The sequence below is a fragment of the Juglans regia genome, chromosome 7 (assembly GCF_001411555.2).
Source record: "Juglans regia cultivar Chandler chromosome 7, Walnut 2.0, whole genome shotgun sequence".
NCBI classification, from domain to species: domain Eukaryota; kingdom Viridiplantae; phylum Streptophyta; class Magnoliopsida; order Fagales; family Juglandaceae; genus Juglans; species Juglans regia.
The window spans coordinates 20,485,765-20,508,936 of record NC_049907.1 but is presented as its reverse complement, the minus strand read 5'-3'; the positions used below and the strand labels follow the sequence as shown (position 1 = coordinate 20,508,936).

Genomic DNA, 23,172 nt, shown 5'->3' with positions numbered 1-23,172 from the left:
AGAGCATGTTATAAAAATATCAGAGCGAAAGTTCGAAAATATTTATAATCAAAATTCCTTGGGCATAGCATAAACTGAAACATCACATCTTTCCCTATTATATTAGAACAAATACCATGTTCAACTCCCGTGGTAGGGTTGTGCGAATCGCAGTAGCTAACCGAGCAGAAACATAATGTGAATCTTCCCCTTATTCATTCTCGGAGCTCTGAGTGCGCACATAGGAAAGACCACGCAGAAAACCATTTTATTTCCAAAGTGGGTGCACCAGAAACAGAAAAGTTGGTACCAACCCGAACAGAGGCCACAGTTTTACACCCGTAGTGAGGTCAGAATGAAACAGAAACAGAAACAGAATGTTATGTTAGAAGTTTTTCAAAAATCACATCAGAGTACAGAAAATCTTCAGAACAGAACAAAATCATATCACAACATAATTTATGCATAAAATTTCATATTCGCCCTCTTTTCACAGTTCAGAAACAGAATGTAAAAAAATAAGCTCATGTCTACACCCGTCATGACAGAAAATACTTTCTTCTTAAACAGAATCTCATGAATAATGCAGAACAAATAATCTTTTTAATTTTTTTTAATATCACTTGGGGACACCACATTGTAGTGTCTATTAATTGGACAAAGTGAGCGGTATAAATATACATAGTAGACGTAGGGCACGCATATTTATATATTTCTTTCTAGGTAAATCACCGAAAACTCCACTCTTTTCAGGTCAAGTTTGCCTCAATCCAAGTCAATAGTACTACTTCAGATTTTAAATTCCAGCCAAGACAGAAAGTGAAGGCACCCCCAAGTCGATGAAGTCATTGTGGAAACTGACACAACCAATCCAAATTTATAAATGTGGAAATTAGAATATTGTTTTCAAAATGAAGAGTCAGAGCATGTTATAAAAATATCAGAGCGAAAGTTCGAAAACATTCATAATCAAAATCCCTTTGGCATAGCATAAACTGAAACATCACATCTTATCTTATCATATTAGAACAAATACCACGTTTAACTCCTGTGGTAGGGTTGTGCAAATCGTAGTAGCTAACCGAACAGAAACAGAATGTGAATCTTCCCCTTAATCATTCTCGGGGCCCTGAGTGTGCACATAGGAAAGACCACACAGAAAACTACTTTGTTTCCAAAGTGGGTGCATCAGAAACAGAAAAGTTGCTACCAACCCGAACAGAGGCCACAGTTTTATACCCGTAAGGAGGTCAGAATGAAACAGAAACAGAATGTTATGTCAGAGGTTTTTCAAAAATCACATCAGATCATATCAGAGTATAGAAAATCTTCAAAACAGAGCAAAATCATATCACATCATAATTTATGCATAAAATTTCATATTCGCTCTCTTTTCACAGTTCAGAAACAGAATGTAAAAAAATACGCTCATGTCTATACCAGTCATGACAGAAAATAATTTCTTCTTAAACAGAATCTCATGAATAATGCATAACAAATAATCTTTTTATTTTTTTTTAATAAGTCACGTGGGGACACCACATTGTAGTGTCCGTTAATTGGACAAAGTGAGCGGTATAAATATACATAGTAGACGTAGGGCATGCATATTTATATATTTTTTTCTAGGTAAAGCAACTAAAACTCCACTCTTTTGAGGTCAAGTTTGCCTCAGTCCAAGTCAATAGTACTAATCCAGATTTTAAATTCCAGCTAGTTTTGAAAGTGAAGGCACCCTCAAGTCGATAAAGTCATTGTGGAAACTGACACAACTAATCCAAATTTATAAATGTGGAAATTAGAATATTGTTCTCAAAATAAAGAGTCAGAGCATGTTATAAAAATATCAGACCGAAAGTCTGAAAACATTCATAAACTGAAACATCACATCTTATCTTATCATATTAGGACAAATACCATGTTTAACTCCTGTGGTAGGGTTGTGCAAATCGTAGTAGCTAACCGAATAGAAACAGAATGTGAATCTTCCCCTTAATCATTCTCGAAGCCCTGAGTGTGCACATAGGAAAGACCACGTAGAAAACTACTTTGTTTCCAAAGTGGGTGCACCAAAAACAGAAAAGTTACTACCAACCCGAACAGAGGCCACAGTTTTACACCCGTAGGGAGGTCAGAATGAAACAAAAACAAAATGTTATGTCAGAGGTTTTTCAAAAATCACATCAGGTCATATCAGAGTATAGAAAATCTTCAAAACAGAACAAAATCATATTACAGCATAATTTATGCATAAAATTTCAAATTCGCTCTCTTTTCACAGTTCAGAAATAGAATGTAAAAAAATAAACTCATGTCTACACTAGTCATGACAGAAAATAATTTCTTCTTAAACATAATCTCATGAATAATGCAGAACAAATAATCTTTTTAATTTTTTTTTAATAAGTCACGTGGGGACACCACATTGTAGTGTCTGTTAATTGGACAAAGTGAGCGGTATAAATATACATAGTAGACGTAAGGCATGCATATTTATATATTTTTTTCTAGGTGAAGCACTTAAAACTCCACTCTTCTGAGGTGAAGTTTGCCTCAGTCCAAGTCAATAGTACTACTCCAGATTTTAAATTCCAGCCAGTACTGAAAGTGAAGGCACCCTCAAGTCAATAAAGTCATTGTGGAAACTGACACAACAAATCCAAATTTATAAATGTGGAAATTAGAATATTGTTTTCAAAATGAAGCGTCAGAGCATGTTATAAAAATATCAGAGCGAAAGTTCGAAAATATTTATAATCAAAATTCCTTGGGCATAGCATAAACTGAAATATCAAATCTTTTCTCATTATATTAGAACAAATACCATGTTCAACAACCGTGGTAGGGTTGTGCGAATCGCAGTAGCTAACCGAGCAGAAACATAATGTGAATCTTCCACTTATTCATTCTCGGAGCTCTGAGTGTGCACTTAAGAAAGGCCATGTAGAAAACCACTTTATCTCCAAAGTGGGTGCACCTGAAACAGAAAAGTTGGTACCAAACCGAACAGAGGCCACAGTTTTACACCCGAAGTGAGGTAAGAATGAAACAGAAACAGAAACAGACTGTTATGTCAGAGGTTTTTCAAAAATCACATCAGAGTACAGAAAATCTTCAGAACAGAACAAAATCATATCACAACATAATTTATGCATAAAATTTCATATTCGCTCTCTTTTCACAGTTCAGAAACAGAATGTAAAAAAAAAGCTCCTGTCTACACCCGTCATGACAGAAAATACTTTCTTCTTAAACAGAATCTCATGAATAATGTAGAACAAATAATCTTTTTAATTTTTTTAAATATCACTTGGGGACACCACATTGTAGTGTCCGTTAATTGGACAAAGTGAGCGGTATAAATATACTTAGGAGACGTAGGGCATGCATGTTTATATATTTTTTTCTAGGTAAAGCAACTAAAACTCCACTCTTTTGAGGTCAAGTTTGCCTTAGTCCAAGTCAATAGTACTAATCCAGATTTTAAATTCCAGCTAGTTTTGAAAGTGAAGGCATCCTCAAGTCGATAAACTCATTGTGGAAACTGACACAACTAATCCAAATTTCTAAATGTGGAAATTAGAATATTGTTTTCAAAATGAAGCGTCAGAGCATGTTATAAAAATATCAGAACGAAAGTTTAAAAATATTTATAATCAAAATTCCTTTGGCATAGCAAAAACTGAAACATCACATCTTTTCTCATCATATTAGAAGAAATACCATGTTTAACTCCCGTGGTAGGGTTGTGCAAATCGCAGTAGCTAACCGACCAGAAACAGAATGTGAATTTTCCCCTTATTCATTCTCGGAGCCCTGAGTGTGCACATATGAAAGACCACGCAGAAAACCACTTTATTTCCAAAGTGGGTGCACCTAAAACAGAAAAGTTGGTACCAACCCGAACATAGCCCATAGTTTTACACCCGTAGTGAGGTCAGAATGAAACAGAAACAGAATGTTATGTCAGAGGTTTTTCAAAAATCATATCAGATCAAATCAGAGTAAAGAAAATCTTCAGAACAGAACAAAATCATATCACAACGTAATTTATGCATAAAATTTCATATTCGCTCTCTTTTCACAGTTCAGAAACAGAATGTAAAAAAATAAGCTCATGTCTACACCCGTTATGATAGAAAGTACTTTCTTCTTAAACAGAATCTCATGAATAATGCTGAACAAATAATCTTTTTTATTTTTTTTTAATATCACTTGGGGACACCACATTGTAGTGTCCATTAATTGGACAAAGTGAGTGGTATAAATATACATAGTAGACGTAGGGCATGCATATTTATATATTTCTTTCTAGGTAAATCATCGAAAACTCCACTATTTTGAGGTCAAGTTTGCCTCAGTCCAAGTCAATAGTACTACTCCAGATTTTAAATTCCTGCCAAGACTGAAAGTTTAGGCACCCTCAAGTCGATGAAGTCATTGTGGAAACTGACACAACCAATCCAAATTTATAAATGTGGAAATTAGAATATTGTTTTCAAAATGAAGCGTCAGAGCATGTTATAAAAATATCAGAATAAAAGTTCGAAAACATTCATAATCAAAATCCCTTTGTCATAACATAAACTGAAACATCACATCTTATCTTATCATATTAGAACAAATACCATGTTTAACTCCTGTGGTAGGGTTGTGCAAATCGTAGTAGCTAACCGAACAGAAATAGAATGTGAATCTTCCCCTTAATCATTCTCGGAGCCCTGAGTGTGCACATAGGAAAGACCACGCAGAAAACAACTTTGTTTCCTAATGGGTGCACCAGAAACAGAAAAGTTGCTACCAACCCGAACAGAGGCCACAGTTTTACACCCGTAGGGAGGTTAGAATGAAACAGAAACAGAAACAGAATGTTATGTCAGAGGTTTTTCGAAAATCACATCAGATCATATCAGAGTATAGAAAATCTTCAAAAAAACAAAATCATATGACAGTATAATTTTTGCATAAAATTTCATATTCACTCTCTTTTCACAGTTCAGAAACAGAATGTAAAAAAATAAACTCATGTCTATATCAGTCATGACAGAAAATACTTTCTTCTTAAACAGAATCTCATTAATAATGCAGAACAAATAATCTTTTTAATTTTTTTTTAATAAGTCACGTGGGGACACCACATTGTAGTGTCCGTTAATTGGACAAAGTGAGTGGTATAAATATACACAGTAGACGTAGGGCATGCATATTTATATATTTTTTTCTACGTAAAGCAACTAAAACTCCACTCTTTTGAGGTCAAGTTTGCCTCAGTCCAAGTCAATAGTACTACTCCAGATTTTAAATTCCAGCTAGTTTTGAAAGTGAAGGCACCCTCAAGTCGATGAAGTCATTGTGGAAACTGACACAACTAATCCAAATTTATAAGTATGGAAACTTGAATATTGTTTTCAAAATGAAGCGTCAAAGCATGTTATAAAAATCGCAGAGCGAAAGTTCAAAAATATTCATAATCACAATCCCTTTGGCATAGCATAAACTGAAACATCACATCTTTTCTCATCATATTAGAACAAATACCATGTTTAACTCCCGTGGTAGGATTGTGCAAATCGCAGTAGCTAACCGAGCAGAAATAGAATGTGAATCTTCCCCTTATTCATTCTCGGAGCCGTGCGTGTGCACGTAGGAAAGACCACGTAGAAAACCACTTTATTTCCAAAGTGGGTGCACCTAAAATAGAAAAGTTGGTGCCAACCCGAATAGAGGCCACAGTTTTACACCCGTAATGAGGTCAGAATGAAACAAAAACATAATGTTATGTCAGAGGTTTTTCAAAAATCACATCAGATCATATCAGTGTAGAGAAAATCTTCAGAATAGAACAAAATCATATCACAACATAATTTATGCATAAAATTTCATATTCGCTCTCTTCTCACAGTTAAGAAACAGAATGTAAAAAAATAAGCTCATGTCTACACCCGTCATGATAGAAAATAATTTCTTCTTAAACAGAATCTCATGAATAATGCAGAACAAATAATCTTTTTAATTTTTTTTAATATTACTTGGGGACAGCACATTGTAGTGTCCGTTAATTGGACTAAGTGGGAGGTATAAATATACATAGTAGACGTAGGGCATGCATATTTATTTATTTCTTTCTAGGTAAATCATCGAAAACTCCACTCTTTTGAGGTCAAGTTTGCCTCAGTCCAAGTCAAAGTACTACTCCAGATTTTAAATTCCAGCCAAGACTGAAAGTGTAGGCACCCTCAAGTCGATGAAGTCATTGTGGAAACTGACACAACCAATCCAAATTTATAAATGTGGAAATTAGAATATTGTGTTCAAAATGAAGCGTCAGAGCATGTTTTAAAAATATCTGAGCGAAAGTTCGAAAACATTCATAACCAAAATCCCTTTGGCATAGCATAAACTGAAACATCACATCTTATCTTATCATATTAGAAGAAATACCATGTTTAACTCTTGTAGTAGGGTTGTGCAAATCACAGTAGCTAACCGAGCAGAAACAGAATGTGAATCTTCCCCTTATTCATTCTCGGAATCCAGAGTGTGCACATAGGAAAGACCACGTAGAAAACCACTTTATTTCCAAAGTGAGTGCACCAGAAACAGAAAAGTTGGTACAAACCCAAACAACCACTATAGTTTTACACCCGTAGTGAGGTCAGAATGAAACAGAAATAGAAACAGAATGTTATGTCAGAGGTTTTTCAAAAATCACATCAGATCATATCAGAGTATAGAAAATCTTCAGAAAAAACAAAATCATATCTCAACATAATTTATGCATAAAATTTCATATTCACTCTCTTTTTCAGAGTTAAAAAACAGAATTTAAAAAAATAAACTCATGTTTACACCCATCAGGACAGAAAATACTTTCTTCTTAAACAGAATCTCATGAATAATGCAGAACAAATAATCTTTTTAATTTTTTTTTAATAAGTCACGCGGGGACCGCACATTGTAGTGTCCGTTAATTGGACGAAGTGGGCGGTATAAATATACACAGTAGACGTAGGGCATGCATATTTATATATTTTTTTCTAGGTATAGCACCTAAAACTCCACTCTTTTGAGGTCAAGTTTGCCTCAGTCCAAGTCAAAAGTACTACTCCAAATTTTAATGTCTAGCCAGTACTGAAAGTGAAGGCACCCTTAAGTCGATGAAGTCATTGTGGAAACTAACACAACCAATCCAAATTTATAAATGTGGAAATTAGAATATTGTTTCCAAAATGAAGCGTCAAAGCATGTTATAAAAATAGCAAAGCGAAAGTTCGAAAACATTCATAATCAAAATCCATTTGGCATAACATAAATTGAAACATCACATTTTATCTTATCATATTAGAAGAAATACCATGTTTAACTCTTGTAGTAGGGTTGTGCAAATCGCAGTAGCTAACCGAGCAGAAATAGAATGTGAATCTTCCCCTTATTCATTCTCGGAGCCCTGAGTGTGCACATAGGAAAGACCACGTAGAAAACCACTTTATTTCCAAAGTGAGTGCACCAGGAACAGAAAAGTTGGTACAAACCCAAACAGAGACTATAGTTTTACACCCGTAGTGAGGTCACAATGAAACAGAAACAGAAACAGAATGTTATGTTAGAGGTTTTTCAAAAATCACATCAGATCATATCAGAGTACAGATAATCTTCAGAAAAAAACAAAATCATATCACAACATAATTTATGCATAAAATTTCATATTCTCTCTCTTTTTCAGAGTTAAAAAATAGAATGTAAAAAAATAAACTCATGTCTACACCCGTCATGACAGAAAATACTTTCTTCTTAAACAGAATCTCATGAATAATGCAGAACAAACAATCTTTTTAATTTTTTTTAATAAGTCACGTGGGGACCGCACATTGTAGTGTCTGTTAATTGGACGAAGTGGGCTGTATAAATATACACAGTAGACGTAGGGCATGCATATTTATATATTTTTTTCTAGGTAAAGCACCTAAAACTCCACTCTTTTGAGGTCAAGTTTGCCTCAGTCCAAGTCAAAAGTACTACTCTAGATTTTAATGTCCAGCCAGTATTGAAAGTGAAGGCACCCTCAAGTCGATGAAGTCATTGTGGAAACTAACACAACCAATCCAAATTTATAAATGTGGAAATTAGAATATTGTTTTCAAAATAAAGCGTCAAAGCATGTTATAAAAATAACAAAGCGAAAGTTCGAAAATATTCATAATCAAAATCCATTTGGCATAGCATAAACTGAAACATCACATCTTATCCTATCATATTAGAACAAATACCATGTTTAACTCCTGTGGTAGAGTTGTGCAAATCGCAGTAGCTAACCGAGCAGAAACAGAATGTGAATCTTCCCCTTATTCATTCTCGGAGCCCTGCGTGTGCAGATAGGAAAGACCACGTAGAAAACCACTTTGTTTCCAAAGTGGGTGCATCAGAAACAGAAAAGTTGGTACCAAGCTGAACAGAGGCCATAGTTTTACACCCATAGTGAGGTCAGAATGAAACAGAAACAGAAATAGAATGTTATGTCAGAGGTTTTTCAAAAATCACATCAGATCATATCAGTGTAGAGAAAATCTTCAGAACAGAACAAAATCATATCACAACATAATTTATGCATAAAATTTCATATTCGTTCTCTTTTTCATAGTTAAGAAACAGAATGTAAAAAAATAAGCTCATGTCTACACCCGTCATGACAGAAAATACTTTCTTCTTAAATAGAATCTCATGAATAATGCAGAACAAATCATCTTTTTAATTTTTTTTAATAAGTCACGTGGAGACAGCACAATGTAGTGTCCGTTAATTGGACGAAGTGGGAGGTATAAATATAGATAGTAGACGTAGGGCATGCATATTTATATATATTTTTCTAGGTGAAGCGCCTAAAACTCGACTCTTTTGAGGTCAAGTTTGCCTTAGTCCAAGTCAAAAGTACTACTCCAGATTTTAATGTTCAGCCAGTACTGAAAGTGAAGGCACCCTCAAGTCGATGAAGTCATTGTGGAAACAAACACAACCAATCCAAATTTATAAATGTGGAAATTAGAATATTGTTTTCAAAATGAAGCGTCAAAGCATGTTATAAAAATAGCAAAGCGAAAGTTCGAAAACATTCATAATCAAAATCCCTTTGGCATAGCATAAAATGAAACATCACATCTTATCTTATCATATTAGAAGAAATACCATGTTTAACTCTTGTAGTAGGGTTGTGCAAATCGCAGTAGCTAACCGAGCAGAAACAGAATGTGAATCTTCCCCTTATTCATTCTCGGAGCCCTGAGTGTGCACATAGGAAAGACTACGTAGAAAACCACTTTATTTCCAAACTGAGTGCACCAAGAACAAAAAAATTGGTACAAACCCAAACAGAGACTATAGTTTTACACCCGTAGTGAGGTCACAATGAAACAGAAACAGAAACATAATGTTATGTCAGAGGTTTTTCAAAAATCACATCAGATCATATCAGAGTACAGAAAATCTTCAGAAAAAAACAAAATCATATCACAACGTAATTTATGCATAAAATTTCATATTCACTCTCTTTTTCAGAGTTAAAAAACAGAATGTAAAAAAATAAACTCATGTCTACACCCGTCAGGACAGAAAATACTTTCTTCTTAAACAGAATCTCATGAATAATGCAGAACAAACAGTCTTTTTAATTTTTTTTTAATAAGTCACGTGGGGACCGCACATTATAGTGTCCGTTAATTGGACGAAGTGGGCGGTATAAATATACACAGTAGACGTAGGGCATGCATATTTATATATTTTTTTCTAGGTAAAGCACCTAAAACTCCACTCTTTTGAGGTCAAGTTTGCCTCAGTCCAAGTCAAAAGTACTACTCTAGATTTTAATGTCCAGCCAGTACTGAAAGTGAAGGCACCCTCAAGTCGATGAAGTCATTGTGGAAACTAACACAACCAATCCAAATTTATAAATGTGGAAATTAGAATATTGTTTTCAAAATAAAGCGTCAAAGCATGTTATAAAATTAGCAAAGCGAAAGTTCGAAAATATTCATAATCAAAATCCATTTGGCATAGCATAAACTGACACATCACATCTTATCTTATCATATTAGAACAAATACCATGTTTAATTCCTGTGGTAGGGTTGTGCAAATCGCAGTAGCTAACCGAGCAGAAATAGAATGTAAATCTTCCCCTTATTCATTCTCGGAGCCCTGCGTGTGCACATAGGAAAGACCACATAGAAAACCACTTTGTTTCTAAAGTGGGTGCATCAGAAACAGAAAAGTTGGTACCAACCTGAACAGAGGCCACAGTTTTACACCCATAGTGAGGTCAGAATGAAACAAAAACAGAAACAGAATGTTATGTCAGAGGTTTTTCAAAAATCACATCAGATCATATCAGTGTAGAGAAAATCTTCAGAACAGAACAAAATCATATCACAACATAATTTATGCATAAAATTTCATATTCGTTCTCTTTTTCATAGTTAAGAAACAGAATGTAAAAAAATAAGCTCATGTCTACACCCGTCATGACAGAAAATACTTTCTTCTTAAATAGAATCTCATGAATAATGCAGAACAAATAATCTTTTTAATTTTTTTTTAATAAGTCACATGGAGACAGCACAATGTAGTGTCCGTTAATTGGACGAAGTGGGAGGTATAAATATACATAGTAGATGTAGGGCATGCATATTTATATATTTTTTTCTTGGTGAAGCGCCTAAAACTCCACTCTTTTGAGGTCAAGTTTGCCTCAGTCCAAGTTAATAGTACAACTCCAGATTTTAAATTCTAGCCAGTACTGAAAGTGAAGGCACCCTCAAGTCGATGAAGTCATGGTGGAAACTGACACAACCAATCCAAATTTATAAATGTGGAAATTAAGTCACTGGTCAGTCTATGTATATAATATATGCGTAAGTAATGGGTCTAATGAGTCCAAGTCAATGTAGCAAACACATCCTAATTAGTCCAAATCAATGTCGGTCTAATTAGTCCAAGTAATGTGTCTAACTTTAAACTTCAGCCAATGAACACTCTCAACTCCGTTAACCCATTTTTCTAAAGTTTCTCTTGCACGCTAATTACTTCTTTTTTTAATTTTTTTTTTTAAGTACGGGAGGGAGCATAAAGGGATGGACATGCTAATCCCTTTAATAAAAGTACTGTGCAAAGGGGAGTTAGAGTGATAATTGTGACGAGTGTTAGTGCTCAAGCAGTCGAGGGAATGTAATATAAAATTTAGATCTTTATAAATTATAATATTTATTTTTGAATATTATAGAAAGTAATTATATATAGATCAATCATAATCAGTGTGGAAACTAATTAAAGTCAATCCATGTGAATGTGGAAATTAAAGGCACTACTTTTCATGCATAGGATTAGATTCCAATCAATTAATGTCAAATGTGAAAATAATTTCAAAGTCTTCTGATCTATACGCGTTCTCCCATTAATGTGCCATTCTTTTGCATGCTAGGAATGTTTTGTGACAATTTAGAACTTAGACACCAACTTTCAAAAGCAAGTAATTGATGTAAATGACTTGAGATCATACTCTTACGAATAATTCATCAAATAATATCTATTTTTCTTATTCTATAGCAGGCCACGTAAAGTCCAAGAACCAATTAAGAACAAACTCAAGGCTAATATGCTGATCTCACTACAAGAAAAAAATATGATGCATTATATAATCTCTTACTTATATTGAGTATAGGTGATCAGTTTATTTGTCATTCTTACAAAAAACAAATCTACCAAAGTAAAGGCACATTACTATTTGTCAATTGTAAAATCACCACGTGAAACATTTAACTAAATGAGTGAAGTGTACAGTCAGAACTACTTAAACGTAGAACATCTACCTTGATACTATATAAAATTACTATTTGTCCTAAAAGCTTCAAGACATCTACTATAATACCATATAAAATCACCACTTATCTCAAAATTTTCAGCTCATAAAAATATGTAGATTTTATTATTTATAGTTATGTCTTAACATCAATGTAGAAAATAACACAACTCATAATCTATCTAAACGTGGGAGTTGAGGCATTAGTGATCTCCACTACTGCGTATGATATGGGTCTAATTATTAATTAGTCCAAGTCAATACAACTCCTAAGTTTCAATTTCAGCCACTCTAACACTCAAAGTCCAGTGTTCCATTTTCCTTATATATATCTTTGAGTTGTGGAAAGCCACGATACTCACAATAGAACTGTCAAAACAAACAGATTTTAGATAGAAATGAATATGGGTGTCTTACAATATTATTTCTCAATGAAGGCTTTGCTTTGGGTTTTAGTAGTTTTTGTTCAAACTCGTGAGTACATGGGTTGCTTAGAGGAAGATAGAGTCGGTCTGCTTCACTTGAAGTCATTTCTGACTATATCCATTCCGTCTCTCACAGCTTATAATTCCGACTACGATCTTCTTCCTTCATGGATTGACCATGAGAAGAGTTATTGTTGTGGTTGGGAGCGGGTCACGTGCAACTCCACCACAGGTCATGTGATAGAACTGTCCCTTCACAATTTAATGCAAGATCTTCATTTGTATTACGAAAGGGGGAAATATTATGAGGAACTTCCATGGTTGTTAAATGTGTCTCTATTAGAGCCTTTCAAGGAGTTAAGAAGTCTTGATCTATCCTCTAATGCAATTGATGGTTGCATACGAGATGAAGGTATGTTGTGAGGATTGAGGAGTTTTAATATATAATATTTTGAAATTCACATATTGTGTCTATTACTTTTAATTTCAATCTTATTTGTAATAATGCCTTTGTATATCCTTCATGGAAAAGTTCGAATTATTTCAACTTGAAATTCTAAAATTACCTAATTAAGTTGTTATTTTTGTTCGAAACACTAGTTTTATATATAAAAGGTCTTTAATTATAAATACTTCTGTAATTTTACAAACTGTAATTTTGTAAGTAGCCAGCTAAAGTTAAAGCACGTGTTTTACTTTCAATAGGCGGCCAAGAGACATAAATTTGTATTTAGGGTATATGATGTAACTTCTCATATTTTAGTGTATTTTTATTGAATGATTATTTTTATTAATTTAAAAATTTATTCTCTTGTTTTAAAGTTGTTGGATTTTTAATTGAGTTATTTCTATGATTTTAATTTTGTGAAAATTATTTTGATGTGCTTTCCTAGTATTAATTATGGTTATGCATTTAAATTGCTTTTCATTTTCAATTAATTTATTGTTAGATTTAATTATTTTATTTTCATTTAATCATTACGTTTGAATTATTTTATTTAACTTGCTGTTTTGAAATCTTTTTCGTTGGATCATTTTTGTGACCCAAGATGTGAGGATTGGACCTCATTTCTTTCCCTTCATTTTTCTTTTTCCTCTTTTTCTTTTCTTCCTCTCTTTCTTTTTCCCTCCATTTTCTTTTCACCTCTCTCTCTCTCCTCTCCAGCGCGCTGTGCGACGTCTCTCCCTCTCTCTCCCCGTGCGTTTTCCTTCCTCTCCCAACCCGTCGCCGTGAGCCGCCCGTGTCCGACACCACCCAGCCCATGGCCTTCCCCACCCTCCGGTGACCACCTCCCTCCAATCTCAGCTCCTTCCGAGCCTCCATTCTCCTCCACGCACGGCTTGAAGCCGCAGCCTTCCTTGTGCTCGCGCGCCGCCGTCGCGCCATCTCCGGCCACCATTTCTTCACCACATCATCCTCGACCTCCTAGCAACCCAATGCACCCAACCCCAGCTCCAATCCACCATCGGTGAAGTACAACCAACTCCATTTTTGTTTTGGACTTTTTGGTCTTCAACTGCTGCCCACGCCGCCTCTCACGGCCAACCACCACCACCATTAGCTTCACCGACATCCCTAAGCCCTTCCCTATCAATCTCGGGTCTTGGTTTGTCCCCGTTCAAAAGTGGGTTTTTGAGATCCACGGCCATAGTGCATTTTGCACTGTCTTGTTATTGTGCCGCTAGCTCTTGCACCTCCGTGATCCTTCGAAAATTATATTATAGCACTGTAAGTATTTTTTCAAAGAACTTTCATGATTTAAATGTATTTTTACACTAACTCATTTTAATGTGATCTGATTAGTTATGCCGAGCTGAGTCCGAGGAGTAATGGGGTCGGATGGATTGAAGGATGAAGTTGTTTGTCTGTTTGGTTCATGTTGTGAGTTGTTGGTTGTTGGATAATGCGTCGTTTCATGTACATGGCATATTTGCACGCATGATCATGTTTGTAAATGAAACTGAGTTTTCGTGTAATTGCATTCGTGTTCATGTGTTTATTGAAAACTGGGTTTTCATGTGAGAAATGATTTTTGGGTGCGTGCGTATCACGACCCCAAGCCGAGATGTGGCATTATCTCGGTGGAGCTCCTCTGGTCACTCGGGAGCGGAATATACTGAGTGACGTCCCCTAGATTGTCGCTGGGAGATAATGGAATCGGATGAGATGGTCTCGTGCTGACTCCATGGTCCCTCTGCTGGCAGGGGCTAGAGGATGCTTGGCCATGAACATGTTGGGTGCGGAACTGGGCATCGCTTGTTGCGTAGAGGATGCTTGGCTATGAACACGCTAGGCTCGGAACTAGACATCGCTACGAAGCCAGGGTGTGCGGATGATCCCTAGGGGAGATCATGGTGCATATGGTAAAATAGAATATTGGACTATTTTCTGGGAAAATAACCTGTGTTGGATATGGATTTTGTGTGAATTATTTTCTGGAAAAATATTTTACGGATATTTTTAGGCCAAATGGGATTTTGGCGTGTGTTGGAAAATGTTCATTTTCGAAGAAAATGATGTTTTGAGAATAATGCATATCTCATCATATGCATGCATTATTGTTGGTTGCATTAATGCATTTTTATTCTCGAGGGTTGTTTGGTTTATCTTTACTTGCGGTACCGTTTTATAGTAACGCAGATTTTGATGTAGAGGAAGATGAGGGTGAGTCTGAGGATTCGGCACCGCCCGAGGAGTGATTTGGGATCACTCGTATCTGTATTTGGGACTTGTATTATATTTATTTTGGATGACTGTATAACTTTTTAGACCACTTTTACTGATGTTTAAATTGTGTTTAAATTATGGTACTTAGTTGACTTAATTATCCGCTGCGTTATTATTGTACATTGTTGCATGTACACACACTTGACACTATTGTTGGGATGCATAATTATGTTGTCATCATCCGAGTGTCTTGATTCCCATGTTCCCGTACATGGGGATCGGGGGCGCCACATATGCAAATTATACGGCTCCACTCAAAGATTCTAAACTCACTCGGATATATATATATATATATATATATATATATATATTAATATTCACTCAATCTGTAAAGTCTATCTATTTCTTATGATATATTTTGCAGGATTTGAAAAGCTTTCAACCCTAAGGAATCTGGAAAATTTAAACCTTGGTTACAACTTGTTTGATGACAATAGCATTCTACAATCTCTGGGTGCTATCACTTCGCTCAAGACTTTAAATCTTACTTGGAATATGTTGGAGGGATACTTTCCAGCTGAAGGTAATTAAAGTGATCTCTTCTATCTAATTATATATTTTAAATCAGAGCATGCATTCACAAATGCATGTATCTAATGATCTTACTTTATCGTCAACTTGGATATTTATTAATGTAGAATTAGTTACGTTGAGAAATTTGAACACGCTGGATATAAGCTCCAATTCGTACAATGGTACCCTCCCAAATCAAGGCAAGTGCGTGCTTAATTAATTGATAAATTTATTTTGTTTTAAAAAAGGATAATGAAAAAATTTATTTTAATTGCAGGTTTCGAAAGGCTAGCGGTACTGAGAAACTTGGAGACATTGATCCTCGATGGGAATAACTTTGGCTACAGCATCATACCATCTCTAAGTAACCTTACATCCCTTATGACATTAAGTCTTTCAGGGAATATGTTTTGGGCAGATCATGAACGAGTAAATGCTGAAGGTAATATGTCCCTAATTAAATATAGTATTTACGATTTTAGTATATAATTTTGTACTTATGATTTTAGTAGATCATTATATATTATAATAAGCTCTAAAACTAAGTTTGAAACTGAATTAATTCATGGTTTTGACCAGTTTTAGCGAAATGATGAGCACTTTTGCTCCTACAACTTTTTCTCTCATTGGCAACCTTAATGCTTCGTCCAGGGGGCGAGCTTTAAAAATATTCTTAGTATTCCTATATATATAATAATATTATTTGAAAACATGAATAGCAATTAATATCTTCATCTTATTTTGCATAATAATTCATAAAAATAAATAATAGTTAATGTTGGACTAATGTTATTTTCATTTTACTAAATGAAATTCTTATTTATAATATTAGGTTGTAATTTACACATTAATTTAAAATTGATCTTTAAGGTATGATATTGATTGTTTTATTTTCTATGGTAAGTCGGTAACCCATAATAAATGGTGATTGTATTCTATTATAGTCTTCCTCCCCCGTATGTATAATACACACACACACACACACACATATATATATATATATATGTATAATAAATTTATAATCTCGTATATAAATTTCTTATCCCTATAATCAATTTTTTCATGCATTCGTTAGCTGCAGTCAAATCAAATCCCTTATAAAATCTGAATCTAACTTGGAATGAGAAATCTGAATCTTATAATCAATTTTTGATGGGTCTTCTAATAATTTTCTTGCAAGGTACTTTCGAAAGGCTCGCCGTATTGAGAAATCTAAAGACATTGAATCTTGATAGGAATAACGTTGATGACATGAGCATCATACCATCTCTAAGTGGGCTTACATCCCTTAAAACATTGAATCTTGCGTATAATGATTTGCGAGGAGAAAATTATGGTGAAGGTATTCATGGTTATTAATTCTCACACTCTATATTTTAAATTGTTTCTAATGGACTTAATTATGAGCATCGATCCCTTCTAAGGTATTCATGATTATTACGTCATATGTTTTAAATCGCTAAATTTCTTATTCGTTTCATAATAAAATAAATTAATAAATTAACTACAGGTTGGAAAATGTTGTCAAGATTGGAGAACTTGGAGAAATTAGATCTTTCTCACAATTACCTCAACGACACTAGTTTTCTTCAATCAATTGCTGCAATCAAATCTCTAAAGACTCTCAATCTTAAATACAATGAGTTGACGGGATCCTTTCCAACCAAAGGTATGTTGATTTTTTAGGATGTCATTTGTTAGGTTACATGTATGTGCCATATATAGCATGGATGTTAATTAAAAAAAAAAAAACATAATTTTTTGTGGAAACAAAAATTACCTGAATTAATCTTTCTCTTTGGCATTTGAACAATAATTTTAATGCATAGATTCGTAGGCTTTGAGATACAAGTAAATTACATTTGCATGTGCGGCCACTTTGAATCAAATGTCAAGATTATTTAGATTTGGACATAAGATTTTAAACTTGAATTTCATATTACCTTAGAAAAAAAAAATTGAAATCATAACATTGATTTGATTTTCTAAATCTAAATCATTGACATTAGGGCAATGATGAAACTCATTAGTGATAGTAGGGGCTCGTGCAATAATGGCCGCATGAAATATGTTATAACAACAAAGTTCTATTATGCTATAATTAAAATGTGATCATTTTTTTTACTGTTTTGCAGTTCTAGCAAATTTAAGCAACTTGGAGGTTCTTATCTTGGCAGGAAATCATTTTGGTGGACGACTAGCAACCCAAGGTAAGAAAAAGTTGTATCATCTAATGAAGAATTAGTATTAATCTACGGATCTTTTGCATCCACCACACATGAAGAATACAAGAATTAGTATTCGAAGTTCCATTGTCAAGTATCCATTGTTTTAACAAGATCAATATAAACATAAAAATATGAAATTATCAACTTTCATTTAATTGGAGATGCTTAGGGTTAATATTAAGAATACTTTTGCTTCTTCAGACATATATATTTGTTATAAAATCAATTGTAATTTTTTTACAAAGGTATAATTGATACTGAAAAAGCAATTATGATCAGAGTTACACTTATAAGTCAAAGTTCAAGAATAAGTATCAAAAGAGTGCATGGTAATTAATTGGTGGGAGAAAAATATAAGCAGTCCATCATTATAGTTAGCTGGTAAACTTGACATCATCTCTCTTGTAGAACTAGCCAATTTAAGCAAGTTAGAGAATTAATTTGGATATCAGTGCAAATTTGTTCTTGGGAATCATTTCTCAATATGTTGGAAAACTACTTTTGCTCAGGCATGTACACTTTGTTAGCATTACCCTAATGATCTATAATTACTTATGAATTGATTTTTTTTTTTTATATTGAACATAATGGTGATTGGTCTGATTGATTGTTAGAGTAAAGGATAATCAATTTTGATGCTATTTCTTTTGACAGAATTTTGTGCATTGAAGAAGCTTGAAGTGTTAGATCTATCTTACAATTACTTTGAGGGGATCCTACCTCCATGCATAAACAATATGACATCTCTTGTGGTGTTAGATATTTCTGATAACCAATTCAATGGAAATGCTTCATCGTCATATGTAGAAGCCAGCGGAACAAGTCTCGAGTACATTGCTTTCAGTTATAACCAGTTTGTGGGCATATTCTCATTCAAATTATTTGCCAATTACTCTAAGCTTGAGGTTCTTGGATTCAACGGCCAAAACAATAAAGTTGAAATAGAAACTGAAGGTTCCATGGGTTGGTCCCCTTTGTTTCAGCTGAAGATCATTCAGTTGTCCAATTGTAGTCTGAACAAGCTCACTAGCAGTATTCCGAAATTTCTTCTTGTCCAGCATAAGCTGGATATTGTTAATCTTTCTCATAGTAAGTTGAAAGGAAGCTTTCCAAATTGGTTGGTTGAAAATAATACAAGATTACGAGTGCTAGATCTTCGAAATAACTTTTTTGTTGGCCAGTTATATTTACCAACATTGATCCACACGCATATGACCTGGATGGATGTCTCGACCAATCACTTGGATGGGAAACTTCCAGAGAACATTGGCAAGATTTTTCCCAATTTATTATATCTAAATCTTTCCAATAATAATCTTGAAGGTAATCTTCCTTTCTCAATTGGTGGCATGCTTTATTTGGAGGTATTAGATTTTTCTTCAAATAATTTCTCAGGCGGGGTCCCAAGAGGATTAAATACAGGTTGCTTCTTGTTGAGTATTTTGAACCTTGCTCATAACAGTTTCAGCGGTGCAATTTTCGTTGGGACAAACCAGAAAATTCTGCAGATGAATGATAATCATTTCACAAGTATCACACCAGTACTTAATTCAATTGTTTATCTATCATATTTAGATATCAGCAACAACAGAATTTCAGGTACTATCCCTCGATGGCTTGGGAACACGTCATACTTGAGAACTCTTGTCATGGCTAACAATGATTTTTATGGTCGTATCCCATGTGAACTAAGTATGAAAGATACTTTAGACCTTTCTCATAACTTATTTACAGGATCGTTACCTATTTGCTTGAATCTACCAAAGCTTGAACATCTATATTTGCAAGGGAACAAATTCACAGGATCAATACCGAAAGTTCTTTTCAATTCCTCATCTCTTTTGACATTGGATATTGGAGATAACAACTTTTCAGACAGCATCTCTGTTGAAATCAAACAACTTCAAGCCTTAAAAGTACTTTTGTTGAGTGGCAATCGTTTCACTGGTATAATTCCGAATCAGTTGTGTTTGTTAAGAATGATAAGAATAATGGATCTTTCCAAGAATGGTTTTTCTGGGACCATACCACAATGCCTCCATGACATATATTTTGGGAAGACAGCAGCACCCAGTTTTGACTATTTTAGTGGAAAAGCTGATTCTATCAATCTGTTTATGGGATCAACTTACACATATAAAGGTTTCTCTAACGGGGATGTTGACACTTACGCATATCTTGAATATGTTGATGTAGAAGTAGAGATTGAGTTTGTAACCAAATATAGGCATACTTCTTATAAGGGTTCTATCCTTGGTTACATGTCTGGACTGGATTTCTCATGCAACAACCTAACAGGTGGCATCCCACCTGCATTAGGCCAAATATCTTCATTGCATGCACTAAATTTATCTTATAACCAGCTAATTGGTAAAATTCCAATAACATTCTCGAAATTGGCTCTCTTGGAAAGTTTAGACCTCTCTCATAATAGTTTGAGTGGAGAGATTCCTTCAGCATTGATTGATCTAACCTTTCTTGAGGTTTTCAATGTGGCCTACAACAACCTATCAGGTAAAGTTCCAGATATGAAAGCACAATTTGGAACATTTGAGAAAAGCAGCTATGAAGGAAACCTACTACTTTGTGGACCACCACTAGATAAAAGTTGCAGCAAAGGAAAAGAGTCAGATCCAACACCAACCCAATCTTCAAATGAAGGTGATAGAAAATGGTATGAAATAGATCCTATGGTCTTCCATACAAGCTTCTCGGTATCTTACATTATTTTCTTCTTTAGTGTTATGAGTCTTCTTTATATTAACCCTTATTGGCTACAAAGATGCTCCAACTTAATGGAAGATCTTATATACTCTTGTTATTTTTTTGCTTTTGATATCTCAAAAATGTTGTCAAATTTTCTATGTAATTAAGATACATTGATTTTCTTTCGACATTGTTAATGATAGTAATAATGGTCAGTTATCTATGAATTTGGTTTCGACATTGTTAATTAGTTCTTTTTGGGTGTTAGTAGTCATCTTTATATTGATCCTTATTGGCAATAAAGTGCTCCAATTTAATTGAGGATCTTATATACTTGTGTTACTATTATATTTGTTATTTTCTAAAAAAGGTCATCAATATGTCATTAGATATATTGACTTTCCATGGAAGTGTCATGATATTGATAATAGCTTGTTGTGTATGCATTTGATTATGAACAATTAATTATTGTGATCAAATATGAAACTTGGTGTTCGGTTACACTTTTCATTCTATTTGATGATGGATAGTGTTTTCAATAACTAAATATATTTTCCTTTATAACGAGTCCTTTGAACCAATCCCATTAGTTTAGTGACAGAAAGAATGGTGACCAAACCTATCACGATTTAGGTTATTTGAGGTTGTACAAACCAGAATAAAGTTAGCGATAATTTCACGTTAGAAATTCAAAGGTCGCGTTGGAGAGTTACTAAACGGAAGGCAATTATTCTGGATGATCGCGCATGATTGTTTACAGTTACTCGTGAATGAACAAGAGTGTGCATCGTTGCGCAGGTGAACAAAGACGATTGGGTTAAATTAGAACACAGTTTGAAGATTAAAATAAAATACAAGGGACAGAAAAGCTTACTGAGGTGGCGCCAAGGGTGGCAGACCAGGGACGGGGTAGCGATGGAGTAAGGTGGCAGAGGTGGATCTAGAGGGACAGAGGGCTACTAGTGGGATTCCTCTCAAAGGGGTGGCAAATCTGGAGTACTAGTGGATGGAGGAGAGGGTTTCCACGGTGGGGTGTGGCGGAGCACGGCGGGGTAGTGACTAAGGTGGCTCTAACTCACGGGTTGTGTGGAACCCAGGGAAGAGGACGATTGGAAAAGGAAGTGGGGTACTTAGGGGTGGTTGCGTGGCCGCTAGAATGTAGCTGGGAGTGGTGGCGCATGGCGACACTAGGGCAAAACTAACCCTAGAGGCTTTGGGAAATAGATCAGAGGGTGGAGAAACGATAGATCTGGTTTTGAGAAAGGAAAAGGTCGATTAAGGGGTGGTTTAAGGGATGAAGAGCTTGGCCTATTTATAGGCCGATGGGTGGTTCTCAACAGTAGCAGTAGCGGCTGCAGTTGGGGGTAAGGGACGATGAAGGCTTTACAAACAACACGTGCGTGGCATTGAGAGGCCACCAACAACGGCATGCCATTTCCATGGCCAAAACGGCTCGGGAGTAGAGGAAGTGGGGGAGACCAGAAAATGGGGCTCACAGGTTGGGGAAAAAGGGTGGTGGTGTAACACTTCACACACACAAGTTGGGAATTAAAGGGGTTTCTCACTTAGAGGGTGAGGGCCTCCAGATTTAGACGAGAGGAAAAAGTAGAGAGAATTGAGGGAAATCAACTGAATATTCCATGTGTCTGCCTATTCATACAACAGAGGCCTTAACAGAAAGTGGACCCAACGAATAGGATGATGACAACTATTAAAAGGATATAACAGACATTACAAATATAAATACTGATAAAGTAGTAAACTAATATTAAAGTCCTTAATGGTAATTTTGCTATACAAGTAGAATTTGTGTTGCTTCTTCCTCGTATGAACTCCAAATGCTCCCACTTGCTTGATCCAACAACTAACAACAAGCCTATTTTCACCAACCCTTTGATCGAAGAGCATTGCTATTCATAAGCCCATACACCACACACCAAAATTTTTTTAAAGTTTTTTTTTGTTTTATTATTCTTAAAATAATTGAATTATTCTACTCATAATCTATATACCACATATTTTGTAAGAGAATAAAATTAAAGAAATCATAAAAAGGTTGGTGTGTGGTGTATGAGGCTTAGGAATAGAATTTTTCTTGATCGAAAGACTTCAGAACAACAAATCATCTTCATCTTGCGTCTTGTTCCTTCTCGATTTCTCCAAGCTTCTGCCTTTCCTTCCTTTCAACCCGTCGACTGTAACAATTTCCCACCGTTAGAACACCTTGCCTCCAAGGTGGGGATACTGAATTTTCAAACCCGTATACTACTCCCAAGTGGTATCTTCCGATCCCTGCCCTTGCCACCATATTAGCACCTTTACGCATGGCCTGTTGTTCTTCTTCACCATGCAACAGGCTACAACTTCCACGGGCTCTAGTTTCAAGGTCCCTGCGGCATCAATGGTCGGTAAGGGTTCTAAAGGCTTGACCTTTGCCCCGATCTTCTTCTTCAACTGGGACACATGGATCATGGCGTATATCTTGGTAGATGGAGGTAGATCCAAATGGTAGGCCATGTTACCCACCCTCTTCAGCACTTGAAAGGGGCCGTAGTACCTTGGAGCTAGCTTGAGGTCTGAACCTAGGATTAAGATTACTAAGGTCCATAGGGGAATAAGAATAAGACCATTGTAGAATAAGAATAAGAATAATTTTGAATATTTGAGTTGGCAATATGACCTTATATTTTGGGTTTAGAAGAATTATTAGAAGATTCTAGTGCAATGGTGATTTTTGAGAAAAAGGAGA

General features: G+C 35.1%; 1 protein-coding gene across 1 annotated transcript; it reads left to right on the top strand.

Moving 5' to 3' along the window:
- The first annotated feature begins 12,305 nt into the window (after positions 1 to 12,305).
- LOC109003421 (receptor-like protein 56) lies at positions 12,306 to 22,935 on the top strand. Its single transcript, XM_035691455.1, has 10 exons — positions 12,306 to 12,660; positions 15,341 to 15,499; positions 15,615 to 15,689; positions 15,767 to 15,931; positions 16,670 to 16,831; positions 17,000 to 17,158; positions 17,625 to 17,699; positions 18,372 to 18,806; positions 19,452 to 20,431; positions 22,780 to 22,935. Exons 1-10 carry the CDS (start codon positions 12,306 to 12,308, stop codon positions 22,933 to 22,935), a joined length of 2,721 nt encoding a protein of 906 aa, XP_035547348.1.
- Positions 22,936 to 23,172: the final 237 nt, after the last annotated feature.

Excerpts from the sequence above, each read along its gene's own strand:
- LOC109003421 (XM_035691455.1), top strand. The coding sequence starts at position 12,306 with ATGGGTTGCTTAGAGGAAGATAGAGTCGGTCTGCTTCACTTGAAGTCA. Across the intron at positions 15,500-15,614 it reads GGGATACTTTCCAGCTGAAG|AATTAGTTACGTTGAGAAAT; the intron begins GTAATTAAAGTG and ends TTATTAATGTAG. Across the intron at positions 16,832-16,999 it reads AGGAGAAAATTATGGTGAAG|GTTGGAAAATGTTGTCAAGA; the intron begins GTATTCATGGTT and ends AATTAACTACAG.